The sequence below is a fragment of the Cebidichthys violaceus genome, unplaced genomic scaffold, assembly GCF_023349555.1.
Source record: "Cebidichthys violaceus isolate CVI_PGR_0920_01 unplaced genomic scaffold, fCebVio1.0.p SCAF_4, whole genome shotgun sequence".
NCBI lineage: Eukaryota > Metazoa > Chordata > Actinopteri > Perciformes > Stichaeidae > Cebidichthys > Cebidichthys violaceus.
In genome coordinates, this window is record NW_027176594.1 from 6,026,815 (window position 1) to 6,051,982 (window position 25,168).

The following is a 25,168-nucleotide window of genomic DNA, read 5'->3' on the forward strand; positions in this document are numbered from 1 at the left end:
GTGTCTCTCCTGTACTATCTCTCTTTCACTGCCTCTCTTTAAACATTTATCTTCTGTTTTCTCCTTACAGACCCTTTGTGCTTTGTGATGTTGGTTTTTACAGCTTTTTACTCCACACCAGAGTTGCCATTTATCTTTTATAGATGCCAGTAGCTAGGAGCACATATGAAATGTTACCATTTCACTGTGACTAATTGTCATCGCTTGCGTTATTCCCTTGATGTCACTGAGCCTGGTTCCCCAGGAACCTGTGTGTGAAGTATTTACTCTATGTCTCTCTGGCTCGCTTTCTCAAGATTTCTATCTTGTTCACGTGAACATCCATATTATAGAATCTTATATAACAACAGCAGCAGTTACTGTAAGAGGACAATTTTGTTAAAGCGTTCTGTCCTCAGTGCTATAAAGCATGAAGTAATGTGGGCTCATACAAGAGCACGGAATGCACTGGGTCAAACATAGTAGTTCAACCACAAACTAAATTCTCAGGATGTGCCAATATTCTTTTACCTGAACCCCTTACCATCTCTTGATGTATGTCAATGTGCACATTTGCAAGGAGTCTAAGCTTCTTTTTTTTCAGCCATTAATACATATCTCCAAAAGACACCAACAAAGTAAAGTGCTTTATTTGGAATAACGTTGAGTCCCAACAGAATTGTAGTGGTCTCTCATGATGGAAACTTACTTCTCACCATTCCTAAGCCTCCAAAATACAGAAACTAGAAAATCCAAGAGTTATTAGAAATGATCTAGAAATGATCTATTGTTAATGTTTGTAAGTTTACATATGTGCCGTTTTACATTGGTAGCCACTGTCAACCGAAAAATATATAATCAGTTGACACTGTCTTAAAATGAATGAATTAAATTATTATGACATTACCTTAAATATGACATTATTTACGGTTTTGCATCTGTCAAACCTCATTAACATATTGATCCTTTAGACCTCACTAATATACAAGCATGATACTGTAAATATGCATATGTCAAATGAAAGGAACACAGGCTCAATGACACTGTCAAGGCATAGGCAAACCCAAGCTTAAATAAACATGAGATTTTGCTGTTTAAATGTCCAAAGTCATTCCCTGATACATAGTGTAGCAGTCCCATCCTCCCTCAAGCATTTCACTGCCTTAGAAATAGAGAACACACTGAGGAAAATGCCTGCCAACCAAGGTGCGATTAGTGGCTTGCATTAATTATGCTATTATTTCTACCATATCTTCTCTTGCTTCTACACAATTTGTGTATCCCTAGGTTCCGTTTGTGTACAGAGGGAGTCCTAGCAAGAGTTCACACTTTTACAAAGCTGTTTTGTCAGTCACAGAGAGCTGCTAATCGCCCAACCTCAGTGTTTTCAATGTATTTGCTTTAGACTCTTGCCTACTGTCATCATCTCTTATTAATAATCACATTCTCAGGGATGATTTCTAGAAAAAATGTTATAAGCTATCTTACTTGTCACTCCATGAGCATCTGAATTTCATGTGCAGGGGAGATTGCCCTTAAATACTAACCCTTGCTCTATCTTCTCCTTTAACCAAACTGATTATTCACAATCAATAATGTTTTGCATTTTGTCTTCTCTCTTGTCTCTTCTGGGGCCTCTAGGATGCTGCAGGCAAGGTGCTGGACCGCTGGACCATCATGTCCCGAGAAGAAGAGATCATTACCCTACAGCAGTTTCTGCGCTTTGGAGAGACCAAGTCCATTGTAGAACTGATGGCCATTCAGGAGAAGGAAGGTCAGGCAGTTACAGTTCCCTCCTCCAAAACAGACTCCGGGATTAGGACATTTATTGAAAGCAACAACAGGTCCCGCAGCCCAGGGATTCTGACACAACTGGATAGCAGCAGCCCATCCAGCATTCACCATTTTGAGAATATCCCCAACAGCTTAGCCTTCCTCCTGCCCTTCCAATACATCAATCCAGTCTCTGCCCCCATGCTCGGCTTGCCCCCCAATGGCCTGCCTATGGAGCAGTCTGCTCTCCGGCTCCGGGAGCCCAGCCTGCCAAACCAAGGTGAACAGGTGGACACCAGTGAGTCAGAAGTGTCCCTGTCACCATTCCGCACAGGCCAGAGCCCTAGTCGTGGAGCCATGGGAGCCATGAACAACATTGAACCCAAAACAGAGCCCAACCACAGGGCATCACCCATATCACCAACCCCTTCCACCCAGCAGGCTCAACAGCAGCAGCAACAGCAGTCACAGCTCCAGCAGCAGGGCCAACAGCAGTCCCAAAATCAACCTCAGCAGTCCAACAGTTTGAGTGACCACCAAGTCCACCATCAAGTCCACCACCATTTCGTGAAGGACGAGCATTCAAAAAGCATCACCCATGCTTCCTTTTCCTCCAAGATGCATCGCATGCGTCGCATGGGATCCACCTCACGCAAGGGTCGTGTGTGCTGCAATTCTTGTGGCAAAACCTTTTATGATAAAGGCACACTTAAGATACATTATAATGCTGTACACTTGAAGATCAAACACCGTTGCACAATTGAGGGCTGCAATATGGTCTTCAGCTCACTACGCAGCCGCAACCGCCACAGTGCTAATCCCAATCCACGGTTGCACATGCCCATGCTGCGCAATAACCGTGACAAGGACCTCATCCGTTCAACCACTGGTACACCTGTCATCTCAAGCACCAAGAATGGTGGCTTTACCCTCACCAGCCCTGGAAGGCCACCACTGGGCTTCACAACCCCACCAATAGACCCTATGCTTCAGTCACCCCTGCAAAGCCCACTGGTTTTCCCCTCCCTAAAGTCAGTGCAGCCTGTCCAGCCAGTGCCCCCGTTCTACCGTACACTACTGTCCCCAGCGGACCTTGTCAGTCCTCCAGTGTCACTGCCCACCAGCCCCATCCTGCCCACAACCACCAACAGTACCACCCTGATGGACCAACAACAACATCTCCTGGCTGCTGCAGGGGCTTCACACAATAATGTTCATATGTCAGAGGTAGGACCCATGTCCCACCGCTTGCATACACATCGAGCCAATCACGACCTCAACACTGGCAGCAGTGAACCCACACCCAAAAAGAAGCCCCGTAAATCGAGCATGCCAGTGAAGATTGAGAAAGAAGTGATTGATGTGGCGGATGAATACGATGACAAAGATGATGATGATGATGACATCCACCATAATCACCACCATCACTCAACGCTTCTACACAACAATGTCAAAATGAATGGTAACTGTAACAGCAACAACAACAGTGGCAGTGGTACTGGAAACCACAGTGGTGGTAGTGGGCAGCAATCCCCTTCCCAGGATGAGATGAGCCCCGGCCTAGCTCTGAGAGGAATGATGAGACAGAGTGAAGATGAATGCAGGGAAGGGACTGGTAGTGAAAGCAGGGGTGGAAATGATCTTCAAGGCTCTGGCGAGCTTCGTTGTATGGGCAGCTTCACCTCTGAGGACCAGGACCATGAAAGAGACTTTGAGAACGAATCTGAAACCTCTGATTCCAAGATGTTCTACCGTGATGAGCTGATAGATGTGGAAGAACAGCAAAAACACAGTAGGAGTGGAAGGTGTCTGGACAAGGAACAAGACGATGAGGGTTGTGAAGAAGCCCAATTGAGAAAGGAAATGGAAGGCAAGGGTCATTCCTCACCCTCCCCTCATCAGCCCCCTATCAGGATCAAGGAAGAACTCAACGATCCTACTTACGACATGTTCTGCATGGGCCAGTATGGACTCTATAATGGAGGAATGGCGGCGGCTGCTGCTGCTGCAAGCATGGCTGCTCTACATGAGAGCTTCATCTCTTCAATGGGCTACGGTGCCAGCCCACCCAAATTCCCTTCTTCTCAATCACCAGAGGGAGACCCATGCTCAAGTCCTGACCCCAAGATCTGCTATGTGTGTAAGAAGAGCTTCAAGAGTTCCTATAGCATGAAACTACACTACAAGAATGTGCACCTCAAAGAGATGCACGTGTGCACTGTGGCTGGCTGCAACGCTGCCTTCCCTTCCCGGCGGAGCAGAGACAGGTTAGTGCAAGAACTTTAACAATTTTATTTTAATGCAATCGCAGGTAGGTTCAATGGAAATGCTTAATTCAATATTGATCATCTATTATAATTTAAAGCACTTTCTGAATCTACAGAATATACTACGTTTAATTCTATATGGAAAAGTGGTTTTATAAAAGTCATCAACAGATATTAGCATTTTCGTGAGAGCTGTGACTTTTCATTTCATGTTAAAAACAAGATTTAGCTGCAGTATTTCAGTACTGTATGACATTTTACATGGATAGGCTATCACTTAACATCTGTTAGCTAATGCAACACTAAAAAAATGTTTCAGGGACATCTGCTCCTTGTCAAGTCAGAGTTCAGAAGGGTAGGGTGTCAGGATTAAATACACATACACACACATTCAAACAAGCACTAGACTGTACCCATCAACCTTGCAGCTGCAGTGTGTTGTTTACCTGCCCTCACTACCTCACCTTGTGATAGAGAGATGGAGGCGCATATATTAACATAGACAGCGGTCTGTCAAACCACTGCATTTATTAGCGCATTAGGAGGTGAGGCTAGCTATATTCACCTGGGCTTGTTAGCACATATCAGTCCCACACACTCACTCTGCAGAATATACATGTTGTAGCAGAAGTGGCAGCAGGTTGATGCCATAACACATGCTGGAAGTACATAACGTCACTAGTGCCCTGGGCAAGCACATGCTTCTTAGGGGATTACAAACCACTGGGGTTTTTGCATCATGGGAGCACTTTTAGGTGTTGTATTGGCCAACATCCAGACATGGTTAATGAGCAGAATTTTGCAATCCTTTACATAGACAGCAATAATATCCTTTACAATTTCAAACACCTCTCATGCTCACACTTCTTTCATCTTTTTAATAGAACTTAGCTGTTTTATATAACAACCTTACTCAATTTGTTTTCATCAGGGGAATGGAAAACTAATAAATGAATTTAAAAAAAGATCTATGACAGGTGATCCAATTGGGAATCAAATCTTCCCGGAGGGACCTTTATATTTTTCCTTAGTGTGTTTTGTTTCACCCACACACTATCTCTGCCCCCCCCCCCCCCCAATCATCCGCCCAAACTGCTCCTTTTCCACCCCAAGCCTTTGATTACATTTGTCTTTTTGGTGGCATCTGTTCCTACCCCGGTTTGTTCATTAACAGCATGTAAAAGAAAGCAGGTGATTCTGAGAGTCTATTAGAATAGATGTGGGAGAGGAACAGGGGGAGCAGATCAGGAGACAAGGTAGCATTAGTGAAGGTGAAACCCTGCTGCTCACCTGACGCAACTGTGCCGACAGCAGCAAGATGACAGGAAGGGTTATTATAGCATGCATTGCCTCAGTGTGGTGTACTGCCACCGGTTTGTTAGCTCCCTTCTTTTGACAAGGCTTTAGGCATAAAGAATGCCTGAGGCATGACCAACCTGCTGTGTAACATGTGTATGCACATACACACATGCAGATGCAAACACACACACACACATGTACAAACAGATAACAGAGAAAACTGTTTGCTCTTCTCTATACCTTATCTCTTTGCAATTATTCTCTTAATGCTGTCAAACAGTTGTTGGATTATTAATGTCCTTTACTGAATTTTAAAAAGCTGAGAAAGATGAGAGCTTCATGGTACATTATAGGGAATTTTAACATGAGAAAATATTTCAGTGGCAGATAGGAATTTTGTAAACTGGAAAAAAAAAAATCTGAATCTAGCTCCATTGGTAATCAGCAGATATTGATGAGAATTGTATTGGTGCTAAGGTGGATACAGTGATTCAGACAGTTAAATTCCCACAGCTGCCTTGCTTTTTTGGTCAGTTACATAACATAGTCCTTTCATCCCGGAATCGGCTGTCATGACCCTCCTCCTGGAAACTGTAACTAAAATAAATGAGGTGACAACAGCAAAAATTAAAAATAATCATCAGAAAAGAAAAGGTGGAAAGGATGGTGGGGGGGCATTTTCACAAATATGCAACCAGGCGACACAGAGAGTTTAGAGATTAGACCATATTACACAGAAAAAAAGGCAACACCTCAATGTGAATTCTTTGTATGCTCACTCTCTTCCTGTGTCAACCTAGATGTTTGTGTGTGTGTGTGTGTGTGTGTGTGTGTGTGTGTGTGTGTGTGTGTGTGTGTGTGTGTGTGTGTGTGTGTGTGTGACAGTTTGACTCCATGATAAAACACCAGCATGTAAATGCAATTCAAACATAAAACATATGGGAGATAGAGACCACTTTGTTGCTAAGAGGGACAATTGCTTAAAACATGAAGCATCTTTAAGGCCGGGGGTGTACAATATAGCTCTGGGTGGGTGACACCAAAACACACTATTGTTTCCATACTTTTTCTGTGGGGGATAAATTCCTGATAGCATATGGGCCATAAATTACTTTGCCGCTGGTTCAAACAGGGAGCAAAAAAGCAGAAAGAAGGGCATTACAAAGCTACAGGAATCCTGGAGCTTTGAGACGAGTCAATACACAAACCGGGCTCGCATCAAATCTGTCCCTGGATAATCCTCTAATGACATAATGTATGAGTGTAATGGCGGCAATAAAACAGGAATATAATTTAGAGGTTTTCATAAGTGCACATTAGATCACACTGCATGAATGAAGATATTTGTACAAAATAATGTTGAGAATGTGCATTAAATTAGATAAGTCAAACTCCATTGTTTGTCCTACTTAGACTTTTTTAAAAACAGTGTTTTTCAGAAATTGTAAATAAGCAACTCTGTCCGGTTGTTCACCTCAGACATAAAGGAATGGAACACTTAATACTTAACACAAAGTAATCCTCTTTAAAAAATAAAAAATAACCATTACAAAAATAACCACATTTAATTGTAATAAGAGGAAGGTAACCCTGTGGCTATTTGTTGTTGTTTTTGCAGATGAATAATATATAATAATAATATATGCTAAAGCAGTATTTTAATATGCAACCCTGCCTGGCTTCCTCTTCTCAATTCCTCCCAAACAGAGCTGTTGACATCCAGCAACAGGGAAGTGCAAGTACCTCTGCATAACTGATTAGCCCATTGACCGAGTGAAAAGCCAAAGGCACGTAAACACACCATCAGACACCAGCATCAAAAGCTCTCGTATCAAAGTAAAGAAGAAAAAAGGAGGAAAGGTCATTTGATCTACTGAGAAAAACAACCAAGAGCCAATGACATTGTCAGAGTAGGACACATTGTGAATGTGCTGCCACAGAAACAAAGTATCACTAGTGTTCGTTCACTTTGGATACTTTATGACTTCACACAAATACACACACATTAGTTTACATGCATACTGTACATACACACACGGAGGAATGCAGGAAAGGATAAAGGATTTAATGTGCCCTTGAGCCAGTAAGTAATGGTTGTGTTTTGAGTGTAAAACGGAGACCAACATAAGAGACTGTGGGTATGTGTGGTTTTACGGTGGGGTGTTTTCTCCCAGCCTCCAAGCTGCCCGGTGGTAAATGATTGCATATTTATTGTGGGGAGCGAGCAGCGTCGGCAGAAGTGTTGAAGAAGCTTCATGATTAACTGCTGAATAGACGCGTGTAACAGCAATCATAACCATTATTGGCCTTGTGATTCATATATTAAACCTTTGACAAAACTTGCCTTACTTATCTCATTTTCATCTGCTGGTCCTGCTTCTCTTTTTTAACCTTCCCTCCAACACTTAAACTTCCTCCTATGTCGCTACAGCGCGTAGCTTCTTCCACATTCCCATGGTGCAGAAGCGCGCAGCCCATGGTCCCTGCATGGGCCACTGCAGAGAGAGTGAAGGTTAATTATGTTGGAGAGTCTCTTTCCTCCCCTCGCCTTCCTCTCTCTGACTCCCTCCCCTTCCCTCGGTCCCCTTACGGCATGTGGGCCCGGCTCTACTGCTTCACAATTAGCTCTCTGTTTGTGTCTTATAAACAAAGGGCACGCTGCTCATAGAGAGAATATGTAAGCAAAAGCCACACACCACAGATCAAAATATCGCTGATTAAATTACGGGAAATAATACAACATCCCTTTAATTTATGACTGTTTCTTTGTGATGTATTTTTGAAAAGAATGAGAGGAATTATTTTATTCTTAGATAAATAACGTCATTAATCAAATTCTAGTACATGAAAATGTTTTTCATGTTATGTTTAATGCATATTTAATGTCTATGCAGTCATTTATTTGAGGATCCTCAAATCATTGTTTGCAGCCTATGCTGTTCAACACACTGAAATAATGCAAAGCAGATATAACAGTGACAGAGAGTGATAAATGTTACTAAAACTCTTGTCCTCCCACTTATACCTAAAACCTCATAACACACCCCAAATGACAGGAAAGACAAAGAACCACTCGTGTCAGTTTAACACCACTCAGCTTTCCATCTCATTTACACATTATGAGTCATTTAGACAACACACACACACACACACACACACAGACATAAAAACAAGGGCAAGGGCCATCAGATGAACCTAAAGATGATTAACACCAGTTGGGACGGACACACTCTCGCTCTACCTCCTCTGCACAGTCAAAAATGGGCTCTCTGGAGGCCTCCCCCATCTTTTGGGCAAAGATGAGACTGTCAAATTGGTTTGCCAGCCACATTACTGGCCAACAGGGAGGTAGAGATGGGAGGGGGGGGCACTCAGGAGTTGGGTTTGGGGGAGGAAAGATCGAGCGTGCAGAAGTGTAGTGATGGAGGTGGAGGGGAGTGGGAAATGGGGCATAAAGTCTAAATCTGATAAATGATGGGATAAGTGCATTATGCCCACTGTGTGTGGATTCAGCTGACTTATTTTGATTTTCAGGGTAAGCTAGGAGGCATTGCCAACACAGGAGTTAAATAATAATGTTTATGCAAATAATCATGAACTGGGCTCTTATTCTCCTCTTCATCTCTTGAGATTAAATCATTTCCAAAATGGTTACAAATGATTTATCATAAAATGCCTTTTTCTTCAATTTTTTTTATTTTCATATACCTGTATAGTAGAATAAAAATTGTAGTAAATGTGAATATTATTCATATATAAATTGTTGTAATATTCTAACAATATGGTGTGCATTTCTGAGTATTTAAGGCTATAGCGCAGACTACTTACTGCATGATATTTAGCATGTTTAACTATAATATCTAAAACTGAGATAGACATGGTTAACTTAGAGCTTATTAGCAGTGAGAAGGTGTTGTTATAGAGATGGAGACATGTTGCAAAGGACCTGCCTACCTGAGCATCATCAACAGCATCCTGAGTTTCAGGCTTGACTGAGCAAATCTGTGGCCCCTCTTCATGATAAAGCCTGTTTGGTATCCCTGCAGAAACTGTGCCCATTTCCTTATATACTGATTACTGACTACAGCATATTTCAGACTATTTCAAAACACTCTGACCTCTCATAGCCAAGTGTCCACACATGTGTTTGACAAGGCCGGGATACAGCGCCACAGACATTGAATCATGACTCCCATATTTTAGCCATAAGTTAACACCACATGGGTGCAACTGTACTATCAAAGGACAAAAAAGAACAAAGGATTTATCAAGTCTTTTTGATCGAAGTCCCGCATGGAAGTAGTATATTTTCCCTTTTTCACACACACACACACACACACACACACACACACACACACACACACACACACACACACACACACACACACACACACACACGCAATGACAGCCACGGCCAATCGATTTGCCACGCTCTTTCTCCTCAATGCTGACGATGCTTGAGTGGACGGGTTCCTGGTTGCCTGGTTCACAGAAAAGGGTCCCTCAAATGAATGTATTTCTACCTCTTGCAGGACAATGTCGGATAGGGAAGTAAATAATTAAAGGAAAGGGACCCTTTTTGACTGCATCAACCCTGCCACTGCTGGTAAGCTCTACTATCCATTGTGACTCCATTTTTGGCCATCCTGCTCAGGATGACCGTTTTCTTTTGAATTTTTTGAATTTGTTTTACACAGTCGTGCCCTCCCTGCATGGAAACCCCTCACATTATAGGAACTGAGTGTTTGCATATTATTTTTTTATTTGATGTAAGTGCTTCATGAGAGGAATGGGCCTTGTGTATGTCATACCTGACGCAGGTAATTAGCTGCTTTTGTTTTGTTTCTGTGTTATGCAGTTTTTTTTTGTGACATGTGTGCAGTGGGTCCCCTTTTTCTCAGTCTGACTTGGTAACTGTGAAATTGGAGCGAAAAAGGCATCGACTCAGATCTTGTAAGCTCATTTCACCTTGCACCATCTTGTAGCATGGCTTTGTTTGCTAACTGAAATTCTCACTAATTGTATCTTGGCTTAAGCATGGCACTTGTTACTTCGTTTCTTTTATCAGCTGTAGTACATTGTGTGATACAGTTAGCCTTGTGTTTGGGAAAAATGCCCATCTTAATTAAATCCAGGGCTACATAAAGACATGTTCATTGAGGTGCTCGATTAAGCCACCTCCAGTAGGGAATGAATGCGATAATGCTGTCAGGGCCTAGTGCTAATATGCTATCCAGTTCCCCTCGATTATCACATTACCACAGCTCGAATCAATTGATAAACTCCCATTCAATATGGTGGAGTATTTAATTGAGTCAGAGTCTATTGGATTTGAGGGCTGTGCAGTGCAGACATGCTGACAGCGGTAAACACTAGCAGGATGCTCGCTCTCTGTGCAATCTTTTTCTGAGGAGAACTGCAGGATGAATTTCTGTTTCTGTGTGACTGTCTGTGTGTACACATTAGTAACAATAATATGTAGTGGTTCTTAAATATTGAATCTTTGTAGCCTGGTACCATTTCACAGAATTAAGATCAATTGAAAATATGGAAGTACAAATACATGTATTTCAACATTGTGGCTATTTTGTATTTGAGAGGTAATCTTAATTCCTCATACACTTGAGCCTTCTGATTTACAATCTGTCTCCCCACAGGCACAGCTCCAACATCAACCTGCACCGCAAACTGCTGACCAAAGAGCTGGACGACATTGTCCTGGACCCCCAACTCCCGCCACTGCCCAAGGACCTGCGAGCCGAGTTACTGGCCAAGATCTACGCCGGGCACCACATGGGCTTGGACCCATATGCCGGGATGGGTATCGGAGGCGCCAGCCTCCGGCCCACTGGCCTGAACCACAATGTCCGTTCCCTGATGAGCAGTGAGTATCCCCACCACCCTCTCAACCATAACCTTAAAAACCACCACACCAACGGCTTCTCCCGGGGCCAGCCAGATGACTACATGGTGTTGGACCTGAGCACCACATCCAGTGTTCAATCCAGCAGCAGTGTCCACTCCTCACATGAGTCAGACGAGGGCAGCGATGAAGGCATGCTATTGGATGACTTGGAGGAGGAGGAGGGAGAAGAGGAGGAGGAGGAGGAGGAGGGCAACAGCGAGGGGGAGGACTGCTCCCAGCATGCCGAGGGGCAGGCTGAAGGAAGGCATCGGGATGAGACTGGAGAACTAAGAGGTGAAGGACATGGTGAGGGGTTGGAACCTTCCTCTTCACCATTCCTCTTTTCGTCCACCGGGGGCAGTAACGGTGGTAGCAGTGGGATCCTCTGTAACATCTGCCATAAAATGTACAGCAACAAAGGAACCCTGCGTGTGCACTACAAGACTGTGCACCTGCGCGAGATGCACAAGTGCAAAATCCCCGGTTGCAACATGGTGTTCAGCTCTGTGCGCAGCCGTAACCGACACTCTCAGAACCCCAACCTCCATAAAAACATGCCCTTCTCTACAATGATAGACTAAATAATGACTTGCTACTCGACCCTGCTGTCAGTCGGCCCACTCCTCCCTTCATTCCTCATCCTTATTCCTCCTCAAATTAGCTTTTTATCCCAGCCCAGGGCCATCAAATACAAGCTAAATGCCTGTATGCCTCCTGCCCGCCCTCTGTAAGTCATTGCAAGACATTTCTATGTCCCTCTATAAAATTCATCGACTCTAAATACAGTTTATTATTGTGACCTTTGACTTTTCCTTCTTTGGAGGAACAGGAAGACGCTCTTGCGCATGGAGTTTGCTTTATAACAAAACTCCAGTCGTTGTTTTTTTTTCATAAACTCCTCCATCTTTTCTTTCAGACTTCTCCCCACCTTGTTTTTATGTCAATCTCCAAAGAATCTATTCAAACTCTTATTTGTGACTTTGCCTGCAGAAATGATAGTATTGAAAAAAAAAAAAAAAAAAAAAAGAAAATCTTGTTGTATTTGTGTAATGATAGCTTTTAAATGAACCCGTTACAAAAGCATGACAGCTTCATTTGTAAATAATGTCCCAAGAGGCTTTTGGTGTAAAAGAGTTGTGTTGATGGTTGTTTGCTTCTTTTTTCTCTCTCGTTATGGTTTTATGTTACAGTCCAGTACAATACTTCCAGCTATAGGCAAGAAAGAGGTAGCATCTTACTAGCTTGACTCATTTATGTTAGCTTCAAAGACACATTTTAAACTGAGTCCTAGGAAAAAAAGAATATCATGTGACTTGTTTTATCTACTTGTTAGATATTCAGAGGTTGCCGGCATGCTTTTTTAGGCTCCTACACTGATATCATTCTCTGTATTTCTATTTTCTTTTTGTCTGTTATGTTTATGAGCTTTAGTATACAAATTCAGTTTTTGCACTTTGCATCTATACAAGGGGATGTGTAATATTATTATAATGAGGACTTTTGCAATGGTGAGTTTAGGTGTTATTCGGGGTCATTGATGGCTACAGTGCCAAGGTAAATGATAATACCTTCAACATACTTGTGCCAGTTTCTTTTTGCACGTGCTCAGTTTCAAACAGTTTCACAACAGAAAACGTCTTGCCTCCCTGAACAAAACCTGAGATCTGCCCACGTCGCTAAACAACGTATTCAGAAAGCGTCTCCAAAGTCTTTTGCCTCAAAGCAAATCCAAGTGTGACTGAACATAAACTGCTGTTTCACAAACACAAAGGAGTTAAGTATTGATAATACTACTATGTATTGACTCCTCCTCTTTTTGTTTAATTTGTGTATGGTTGCCAGTTATGAACCCGATAATTACTTCAGGAGGTTTAGTGGGGAAATCTGTGAAAAGCATGACATTATTGTGACATTGTCAAACAAAGTTATCAATGCAAGAACTCATGTTTGTTCTCACAAAAGGCATCTTAATGAAATATGACTGTCCCATAGATTTGAGAAAAAAGATGAAAATAGTCATTCAACTGTGACCAAAACAAAAGTGCTTAAGAAGAGCTCTTTCAGTGTGACACCGTGTACTTAAATCATAACCCCATTGGATTAATATGATGCACTTGAGTCTTAAATCTTTTGCTGTAATATTTTCGGTATCGGTTGCCATTGCTGAGTGTCGGCTACAAATGTACTCCTTGAAAAATGTTGCCATTTTTCTGGCTGTTGTTTGCAGACATTTTTAACATGTCCATGACTGTCTTACGGTACAACTATTTCCAGTAACTGGGCAAAGTAGCCAAGGGAAGGGGTATTTATTGGTGGGTGATGTATCTTCATGGAGATGTTTTTGTCCAGTAAAAGAATATTTTTTGTAAAAAGACAAAAAATAGAGATTGTTTCTCAGTTTGACTTGTTTATCAATGTAATAGCAATGCGTTGTGTTACTATACAAGGAGATCTTCTCTCACTTGACTGGTGCTACACACAGAGGGAAAAATATGCAGTGTTATGTGGTGTGCTGTACAGTATTCACAACACCTTACATCCATAAGTTCCATTTATTTCATACTTAAGCCATTTTGCAATATAGACATGACCTATTCTAGTGTAATATTTCATGTCTTTATTTTTTTTTTAAGACTCCACCTTTATGACACATGCAGTTTTCAGTCCTCTCTTCTCAGAGATAAAGGGAGCGAGACAGAGAGCTGAGGCTGATGGAAAGGTTGCGGAGGTGGAAGGCTGACTAGGGAGGAAAGGATGACAGCAACGATCATTAAAATTGTGCTGCTTCTCCGTTACCTGGAGGCGTCCCTGCCATTCCAGCTTCTTCTGTCTAATAACTCACTTGTCACTTCGTTACACTGCCAGGCTCCAAGGTTGCTGACAAGACTGTGACACAGACAGAAAGAGAAAAAGAAGGAACGATATTGTGCGCTCTGAACAATTCAATTTGACCCATTCATTTTAGTTGAATCTAATTCATCTATTCCTTTTCTATGCGTGCTTATTCATATTCAGGGTCACTGATAATTCAATTCAATTCCTTTCTCTCATTCTGTTTTTCTCTTTGTCTGTCAGAGCGCAGTCATTTAACAACCGCCTTACCCATTTCTTCAACCCGCCACTCACTTACCACCTCCACACCCCACAGCGCAGGTCCTACAGGGACACACACTAATAGTGTATGCTTAAGTTCACCGGACGGCCACGGCATAGGAAAAAGGGATGGGTAATTGCCTGTTTATCCCAAGTGAAGGGAAAATTGAGTACAGGAACCCCTGCCTTCTCCCAGGAGTGGGTTTCACTGAGGCGCTTGCTGCCTCATTCATTCATTCAATCCCCCCGGCCCTCGCTCCGGCAGAAAAAAAAAAAGTGCTACTCCAGGAACCCTGCTGACAGCTGTCTCTCTAACACACAACCATACAAATACACACACACACATGCACACAGAGGAGAGTGGCGCACACTCACACATGCTTCCTACTTACAGGCCAGAAAGATGACAAGAACAAGATGACTTGTTAACCTCTAGCGGTGAAGGAGATGGGGGCAGAGAAATATTATCGCCACAGGAAATGAAACTCTTGCATTAACATTATAGCTGCCGCTGCCACTACATAGAAAGCTAATATTCTATTATGAAAAATGGTGTGAGCTAGCGCTGAGTCAGGAATGGAAAGTCCAATGCTTTTTTTAATTATTTTTTCAATTTAAATATCCAACCGATAATTATTGGAGGCGTTTTACCTAGAGAGGACACTGTTTAATTAAGAAAATCTAATAAAAAAAGCCAGCAAGCTTTTTGATTTGGACTCTATAGAATTAGAGGAGCTGTTCGTACCCGACATATCAAATGTTATTTTAATGTAAGTGTGCTCTGCCCTGTTAACCTCGGCTTCTATGCCCTTCTTGATTTGAGAAAAGTTTTTCACACTATGTTCTGTTCCTTGCTGTCCATTTCTCAAGCAGTAGCTGCAGTGCACGACCTCTGTCTGTGTACTTGTGTGTGCCAGGCTGAAAAATGAATACCATAGAAGAGATTACAGCCCCCTTCTCTCACCTCCTACGGGCTCCTTACGAGTCCTGCATGGTGTTGGTGATGCCAGCAGAGCTCAAGAGCTGCAAAAGGCTGAAAACAGAGCTGAGAACACATGCGAACCTCTGGGAGACGGGGAGACTGACGGCAAGAGAGAGGGAGAGAGAGAGAGAGAGAAGGGAGAGACTGTGGAAAGGGATCGGGCTTAGAAAGTGGTCTGGCTGGAGCCTTGCGGCAGTCACTTAACAAGGCAGGGGAGAAAGAGAGGTACACAGGGAGAGGAGAGAGCAAGAGAGCAGCAGGGCCAGGACTCCCCAGGAGTCATCGTCAGCTTCGTCTAGATTGCCTGCCGGAGAGCGATCGAGCCACCCCTCACATTTGCACCCCTCTCCCCTACACTCTCCTCTCCTCTCCTCTGAGAAATGACCATCAATTTCCTCCCTCTCCTCTGAGAAAGCCCCCAATCCAATCTTTGTCTTTCTCACTTCTCCCAGCACATGGGCCCAGGTGCATTCTGCTACCTAGTGATTGGGCTGTGGATCCGCAAGAACACGTCACTCAGAGCGCCTCATTGGCCCAGACCACTGGAGTGAATCTTTAATATTTGATTAGAGCGTCAGGCATCAATTATTCTGTAATTCTACATGGCACACAGTGGGAGACGTGGATGGCAAAACGGCTGAAGTGGCTGACCTGTTAATCACGGTCCGTTTTGTTCATGTCACGGATGGAGTGAGTACAATATAGGTGTAAGTGGAGAGGATGAGAGGTGACACCGCATGCAAACTGTCCAGTTAATGTAGCTCATGGAACAAAGCGGGATTCAAATGTTTGATGGGACATCATCAGAAATATGCAGATAGGAGAAAAATACACATTTGTATAGATGCTTCAGTCTCATGTGAAATGTTCTAAAAAACATACCCTCAATAATTTGAACTGGAACCTGTGAAATATCGAGAATGAATTCATTTAATGTTTTCCATTGTGCCAATTATATTTTACAGTCTTAAAGTATAAATAAGCTTGAAGACCTAGTGAATTTAGATTTATGTTTTCACTCGTGTTTTTGTGTATACAATGCATTTGCGTCTTAAAAAGCCTGTGTTAAGGCACTGGCACTCGACAGCGTTGCATGGCTACATCGTCGCACTGCAAAGAATGAACAGAGCAGAGGAGCTTGCGTCAAAATGGTGATTTGGAAGCCTCATGAATACTGTATGTACCTAAACAGGTGTTTCCCATTTGCAGACAGGACAGAAAAAAATGGTCCTCTTTTTAAAAGACTCTTGTTTCTTTCTTTTATTTGTTTTTTTTTGCCTTTCTTGTATTTGTTTCTGTATTATAACTGTCTATGGTTTTTGCATAAAATGCATAAGGGTTTTGGGATGTAAATGGAATTTTATTCATATTTTGTCCAAATACCTCTTGTAATTTGTATCAGAATTCTTGTACAATTTTTATATTAAAGATTTATCAGTCACTGGCACTTTGTCATTGCAATTTTATTCAAATTCTATTATATTTAATTTTATTAGGAGTAGCTTGAAAAGACACCCTTCTCCATAATGTAGTAAAAAAATGCAGAGCCCCGAAACAATGTGTCAATCAAGCCATTTTAACAAGACACTGATTTCAGCAGGTTTTACCGGGCTCTTAATTGCTCTATGATAAAAATCACAAGGGAAAAGGCTATCTTGACCAATTAGTGGACGATTAGATTAATAGAGTTATTAAAAGATGTACTGGCATGAGGAGAAGGTGCTGCTGGTCTTAGCAAATTAGTAAGATGGTCACTGACAGAGGGAAACAAAGGACATACAGCATCATATTCTGAAATTAAATTAAATACCCTTGTGAAGCAACTATGTTATGAGAAGACATGTATACTAAAAGTACTTCAAACTGGCTTCATTTGACACAAAAAAGCACAGAATATGCTAAAATCAAGAAATGCCTTTTGAAATGAACATCCCTTTCATCCCTTTATTAAAGAGATCTAGCAAACCATCAACAATTTCATTTATGTCTCCACACGAAATGAAGAATATTAACATCTATGAATATTAATGTCAGTCAAAGGAAGAAAAAAAAAAAAGCGTAACAATAGAAGAACAAAGTGACACCGCAGACAGAGATTGACAACGACAACGGACAAATGCAGGGTCATTTTGCAAAAGCGACCTGTGCTGACATCATTTGCTGTGACTGGGGGTCAAATTACAAATTGATATGAGCTCCAGCAGGGATGTCATGTTTGCTCTGGTAACCAACAGGAACATAATGCCTCCTCCCTCCCCTCTGTGAATAGGAAGGAGTGACACAGGCCTTGTTGACCTTGAATTAGACACCATTCCTCTTTGTCACACACCAGTTCCTTGATCCTGTCATTGTTGATAACTACGCAACACACGCACACACACACACACACACACACACACACACACACACACACACACACACACACACACACACACACACACACACACACACACACTAGATTTCAGAAATATAGTGCTAGATGGTATTGATTATATGCAGGGTTAGTAAAGGATACTCCCCCCGCTTTTCACAGATATCCTCAGCCACCCATCTTCAACACACACACACACACACACACACACACACACACACACACACACACACACACACACACACTCCCTTTCTTGGCGACAGCCTCCCACCAGGGAGGTGGTGGGTGCTGTCCGCCGCTAAGATGACCTCCCATCTACGGTGCATGTTTCTGGCGGCAGCAAGCCATCGATTGGCCTGACAAACACGCTAGCCCTCGGCTGACCTTTCAGAAGCAGAGCTCTTTGCTGTGTGTGTACATACAGACAAACAGACAGACGGGGCGAGCTTTGTTGTGTCTGAGCTGGAAAGGGTGCTGCCAGGGAGGGAGGGGGGTCAGGGTAGAGAGGTTGACAGGGCAAAGATGTCCATCAGTCCATCTGTCTGTCTGACCTTAGAGTCAGTCCATTGAAGAGTCTGCATCAGTCAATGATGTGCTGGGTTTAAATGTTAGATTTCAGAAATAGGTTTCCAACGCAAGTGTGGTTGACTTACAATAAGATATCACATTTGTTATTTGAGCACTGTAAACCTGTGACTACCAGAGAAAAAGAGAAATCATTAGCTCACATTCACCATCACATTTAGGGGAAAGTACAGTATATATAGGACAAAAAAATAGGACATAGCTCCCGTTTCCAGCCACAAGCAGCAGTGAAACCCAAGCGAGGCTGCATGTTACAGAGGTTATCTTAAAAATTCAAATGAAAGTCAATAGTGCCTGCAAAGCATTTATGGCTGTAAATGTCTACACGTATCATGTACTGTCCCGTCTGCAATTCAACAGAATTGCATGTCTTTTCACTGTGGCAGGAAGTCAGTGCTGTCAGAAAGAACCAATTCCACAACAGACAGAACATGCAATGTCATGCAATAGGGGGTAGAAGAAAAATCAAACCATAAAAGCAAAAGTGTTAACTAAACTAGGCAGACAAAGAGAACGAACGCCACCCTAAAAGCCTGTATAATTACACACACAGTACAGAAAAAATACGGTCTAATTGGTATCTATTTTGTTATTAGTTTATCATTTTATGAGATTCCTTCACAGGCAGGAGCAACACCAGCTGCTGTCATTCTCTTGGCTAGCAAAGTTATGTGTGTGTGTGTGTGTGTGTGTGTGTGTGTGTGTGTGTACACTGTATATACAGTATAAAACATATTATAAAAATAGATTTAAAAAATCCCTTTCCCTTCAAGCAACAAATCACCTTCTGAAAAACTTGTTTTAATCTATAAGCCATATCAATAGTAGAGTGAAGAATGTATTAAGTAGTGACCACATCAACCAGACAGTATTGCAGCACTCTGCAATACTTCACTGTGTGAATCTCTTAAGGCTCAAAAAGGTCAGTTTGTGTTTCTGTATGAAATGATCAGTAAAAACAGATAAGTATGTGCAGGACATACAAATACAGACCAATAATTCTGTAAGTGAGCTACATACACTATATTCACATTAATAAATGTGATTTCTGTATTTTGTTTCTTCCAACATCTGAAATGTGTCTTCAGAATAATCACTCAAATATACCCACAAGAAATCCACTATCGTCAATGCACTGAAAGCAAAAATCAATTTTCATTGAGGACTAATTGATTGTAATTGCACATTATAATTAAAGGTAAATTACCATAATTTAGGGGGAAAGAGCAGTAAAGATTTTTATATTCCACTACTTTATCTTAGAGCTGCTAAATTTAAATATTCATATTTAATGTGACAATGAACAGAGACATTTCTTTCAACTTTTTGAAGGGAGCAATTCATAATTATACTGAAAGAGACTGGATGAGTTTGAGCAGAAGCACTTATTAAATGCTCGCGCATTGCTCAGGAAATGTGGAGTTAAAGGGAATAAAATAGATGGTCACTCCTGAATTCTTATAAAAACTCATCTGTGGTAACATGAGCCTTGGCTAGGATGGACCACATACACATATAAGACTTTTTACTGGGCCTTATTGATTTGGTTCTACACCAGTGAGGCCTGCAATGCTGGCTAATGCTATTGACGAGCCATCAGTCTTGTCCAGAAGTGTGGAGGCATGCAGCTCTTTTTCCAAGACCAACCAAGGAAGGAGAGAGGAAGAGGAGAAAAGAAAGAGAGGGGAAAAACATCAATGGACAGTGATGGAGAGTAGGGAGGAGTGCGAAGATGCAAGCACAGCAGACAGACTCAGACCCCTGTCCATGGTTTGGGAACACTAAATTAGAAAAAAGACAAAAGGGATGAGAGAGGGAGAAACTGTAAACAGCTGCATCGATCCAACTAGTGTTGGGCAAATCAAACCATTACAGCCAGAGTCTCATGCCCCGGAGTTGAGGGAGATAGTGTGAATATCTATACACTGCCCTGGTGAGGAAAAAAGTTTGCACCAGCACACGCTGGATCTCTTTTAAAATTGTTGGACTTACTAACTCTTTAGTTTGCTTCACCCGCTAAATAACAAGGTGGAAGTGCAGCAGGATAGGAAGGGGTTAACTCCGGCGAGGGTGGAAGAGAGGATGAAAAAAGCCCTCTGGCAACCCAGGGACAGAGGGAACGCTGAACTCATCACAAACCCCTCTCCTGGCGTCCGCCAGCACATAATGACCCCAACAAGACGGGAATCCCTTTTAATTAAAGTGAAGGGAGATCAGTTAAGCAGATGGTTGCCGACAAATATTAGGGGAAATAGAATGTTTAATGGTCTGTGCACTTATCGCAGGCTATTTTCCACACCCAGCCCCAAACTGATAAACAGGACAGAGCCTTGTTAATCAACCTTACAACCTTTAAAGCCCAAGATAAGAGAATAATTCGGGATCTTTGTAAATTAGCTTGAGATGTGGCTAAGACTCTGGCCCCTCGCGTACTCAGGGCCAGACTGTCGAGGAGGGAGAAGAATTTCTATCAGTGTAATAGCCTTGCGCCGTGGTGAAGAAGTTTGGGGGGAAAAGTACTATTTCTAGGGGATAAAGATATATTTTTCCGGTGTTTTCCTGAGTTTTTTATTCCCCTTGTGGTTTGACCCTCTTGCCACCACCCTACTGCGCTCTTATCAGTGACACAAGAGAGTCACCCGCCTCCGTGGAAATAATCTAAACAGAGAGGCGGGGAATCGGCAGCCCGAGCCGGTGGCCTGTGTGAGCAGGTTAACGGGCCCTCACCCCTCTCAGTCAGACACAGGTGGGGGTGGCCTGTGTTTATTTTGCAGATGATGGATTGAAGAGGAAGGGATTATCGACAACAGTAGCAGCCCTTTGAGAACACTAGCAGGTACTATTTTGCTATAAAAAGCCTGAAAGGAAAAGTTTTTCTTTAGATAGCATACTGCAGCTTTTTCAAAATGCATGTGGTTCCAGGCTCATGATATTAATGTGTTACTCTAGTTCCATCATTAACCATGGTTTCGCATTATGCCTCACACTCAAATTATATTAATTCAAAATTAAAATCAGACCCAGAACACTTTTTGTGTCCAGTAAAACAATAATAGACCAAAATCTCTCAAAGATGAGAATCTGCTTGTTTTTTTATGTGATGAAATAGTAATGTTTAACACCACAGTGGTGGTGGTGGTGGTGGTGGTGTTTCATTCACTGGGACATGCTTTGAGTATTGCAGCATGACTTGCTGCTTTTGGTAAATTCAACAACTTTTAATAACAATATTTCACATATGTGCTACAACAGCTGTGCAGTAATTATGTCAACATGTCAAACAACACACACATTTATTGTTTTGCTCTCATTTGAATCTACACATATATTATATAACTGGCAAAGCTAAATCAAGTGTGTCCACTTCTCAGTATTCCACAGAAACCACTGATCTTGTCTTTCGATCCTGTTTCTTTAGTTCATTAGAGGTTTGTACTGTATGTTGTGACCACACTGATACAAACAATACAATTAAAAAGCCTGCAATAAACTGAGACAATTTACATAACTTATACTGTCCTCAGTGACCGTAGACTTTTTGCCAATGCAAATTTCCCCTCCAGTATATTTTACCTTTTCTTAAATGAAAAACACATTGGCTGAACTCGACTCCACCTCTTCCCACCCCCATCTTTTCTTTTCTTTTTAAAAAAAAAAATCACACACAGCAGAACCATACTTCATTTAGCGAGCGTTCAGAGCATTTCTCTCTCTTTTTTTTTTTTTTTTTTTTACCAGTTAAGCTTTGTAGCTGGTCTAAGCTCTGTTGTTACCTTCCTGGCCCCTTGGAAAAGGGACACTGGATTGAAGGTAATTGCGTAGAGAAATGCAGACATTTATCAGTGCTTGTGGTTTGGGACCTTAAATGGTCCTGCTGACAATTTTCCCTTACAGTAGGCCACTGTGGAGCTGGCAGGTTCTGTTCGGAGCCCCAACGCTGGGCTTGAAGGCTCAGAGTGCTGCCATATGTTGGACCTCACCGGTGCCAGCAGCAAATGTGCTGAACAACGAGACTCAAACCATGAACTCCGTGCCTTGGCAGAGGGCGGGTGCACGGGCTACTTGCAGGAGTGAAGAAATATGCAGTTCACAAAAAAAGATTACGTATGAAAGTATGTGTTTTTGTGTGTCCAACCAGTCTGTCCACCTGTCTATTTGTCTGTCCAGTGTCAGATTGAGAACATATTGCATCCCACTGTTTCTTCAACACACACATGCATAGCCATGGAGAACATCCCAGATTGCAATGGGTCACACCTGGTTATGCTTCTCCCCTGTCTCCCCTCTCGCTCCACTCCCCGGTTCCCACACCGGCGGCATCTGGAACCTATTGGCGGCAGAGTCACACCGAGCCATAAAGCCCTCAAAGGCTCACAAACGCACTAGGGGTAGAACGTCAAACAATGTTGGCCCAACAAGCTGCCAACAGACACAATGCATCTTGAACCTGAACAAACCCCACTGCTCATTTTTTATCCTCTCCGTCTCTCTGTATGTCTCCCTGAACCATTCCTCTCTTTCTCTCTCTCTCACAAACACCACCTGGGAATGAGTCGAGGGAGAATTTTTACATTTTTACCCCTAAATGGAATTGGTACTGATGCTGAGGGAGCTAAATGCGGCTCAGGCGACTGAGACCGTGGAGAAACAGATACTGATGAGGCCAGAAACTGGCTGTCAAAATAGCTTGTAGCAGAAACACAACACTAACAGTGCATCCAGATCTTGGTGTATTTAAACAGGCTCTGGCTGGATCTGTTTAAGGTTTTAATCAAACGGTCTGTTTAGCCACCATGCTCTGCCCACAGTGTCACCAAAGGGTTAATGACCACTTATGCCACCCGACAGATAATGTGATCTGTCCTGGATAGGATCTCAGGAGTGTGAGCGAGACCCTTTGTCACACGGCCATCCTTTTAGACATGAGAGGAGCGGGGGGTGGGGGTCATTCTGTCACAGCCTTGTAATGCTCTTATCGATTCTCCATATCTGTTACGGAGGCTGGGAAGCACGTCCCAAATTCGATATGCTTTTAATAGGGGCCAAGTTCTCCAAACAACACAGTGCCGATCAAAATGGAAAAAAATAAAAAATCTGAAAAGATGACAGCAGCAAGAACAAAGCTTTTGCAATTGAGCAATTATATAAAACTGAAGTATGTTATGTGTAGTTTGTCTGGCAGTTCCCTTACATGCTTTATATATTGCCTTCTTTCTCCCAGCCATCTCTCCCCTTTTTGATTTCTATGGCATAAAAATGTTGGCCCAGTGTTTGAGCACAAAAATCTGTGTTGGAGCTCTTTCAAACCAGCATTTTATTGCAAACAAATGTTGCCTTTGATACTGGCTACAATGGGTGATACTTCACTGTTTGTTTGTGCTGGAGGTGAAAATGAGTTGCTAACATTTGGAAGGGAAAGCTTGTGAAATATAACGCAGCAACAACACACACACACAGAAAAAAAAATGGCACTCTTTAATGTCGTGCAGGAGCCTGCAATGTTTTTCCACTCATTAGAGGGACTTTGAAGTGTGTGTCTGAAACTTAAGCTTGGGAAACCTGACAGAGACAAGATTGCGGTGCACACGTTCTTCTCCAAGAACACCGCGACTCAAGGTAACATATCCACATCCTATTAGTTTGTGGTAAACTTACCAATTGGATGCAGACAGACTGTGGTATTAGGCAGTACAGAATTTGATCATGTTGCCCGTAGTATAAAATAGAGTAGGTGTACATGGTGAGATAACTACAGCTCTGTCAAAGTTAATTTCACCTCATGACTATTACCACTACAGTATTATCAAAAAGAAAAAAAAAAGGTGGATTTTGTGTGAGAAGCAATATAAGTGCTTTGCTGGGCTCAAGTTGTAAGGACTCCAGTGAGGGGTGGTGCAAAGTCTTGCCTCTTCACTGTCAGACCCTGGGGTGCTGTCTAAATTAACTGGGACGAGTGGATTGTTAGAGGGATGACCCTTTCCCTATTCATCCGGTTCTTCCTCCACACACACACACACACACACACACACACACACACACACACACACACACACACACACACACACACACACACACACTTCATCACACATACACACTCTGAACGTCAACCGCTAAGCCTCAATAAATCTGATAAGCCGCCCTGGTGGCTTCTGTGGCCAATCCGCACAGAGAACAACAAGGCCGGTATCAGGAAGCTGCAAAGCCCTCGTCAAGCGGGACTCCAAAGTACTCTGAAGGGCCGCACTCGCACCCCTGAAAGCTGGCCCGTCTCTCAGCTCTCCGTTACCCCACCCCAGCTCCTACCCACCACCCCCACGCCTGGGTGATGTCATTATTGAAGTCTTTGGCGTGCTATCCGAGGAGTAAGTTACCACTGACAGGTTCAGAGCCTGGCTGGCTCACCCATGAGGATTCATGACTTTGAAGCTATTGCCCTTAAGCTGCAAATTATTCTTTTCAGGCTCTCTCTGCTCTACCTACGGCTTTAATCCACACCCTCCTTCTCCTCAGTGCACTACTACAGCTCTACCAGACTGCACCCACTAGCCTGAACACACATACAAGTATTTTAGATAGTGGTAGAGCGATACGGACACACACACACACAGAGAGAGAGAGAGAGAGAGAGAGAGAGAGAGAGAGAGAGAGAGAGAGAGAGAGAGAGAGAGAGAGAGAGAGAAGGCAAACACATGCTTACTCGCTTTCCTAGATATCTGGAAACACATACTTTATTGAATAGCCTCATCCCCCCTCCTCAGCACAGTAAAGTTAATAACACCAGCAGGGCAGAGCAGTACCAGGCTCCAGCAGCACCGGCAAAGATCCTCTCAGCCCCAGCCCATCCATTCCTCACTCCCTTCATCAGCACTTAGTGGACATCTGTGCAGTGCCAGCCCTCTCCATATGCCACGGCG

General features: G+C 42.7%; 1 protein-coding gene across 2 annotated transcripts in view; it reads left to right on the top strand.

Moving 5' to 3' along the window:
* bnc2 (basonuclin zinc finger protein 2) overlaps positions 1-16,742 on the top strand; it is a 95,052-nt gene extending 78,310 nt beyond the window's left edge. The window contains exons 5-7 of one of the 2 annotated variants that reach the window (XM_068726992.1): positions 1,621-4,019; positions 9,851-9,924; positions 10,976-11,064. In XM_068726992.1, the coding sequence (XP_068583093.1) occupies positions 1,621-4,019; positions 9,851-9,881 (2,430 nt within the window). In that variant the 3' untranslated portion in view covers positions 9,882-9,924; positions 10,976-11,064. Of the gene's footprint in view, positions 1-1,620; positions 4,020-9,850; positions 9,925-10,975 lie in introns of both variants that reach the window. The other variant, XM_068726991.1, reaches the window with a different exon arrangement.
* Positions 16,743-25,168: the final 8,426 nt, after the last annotated feature.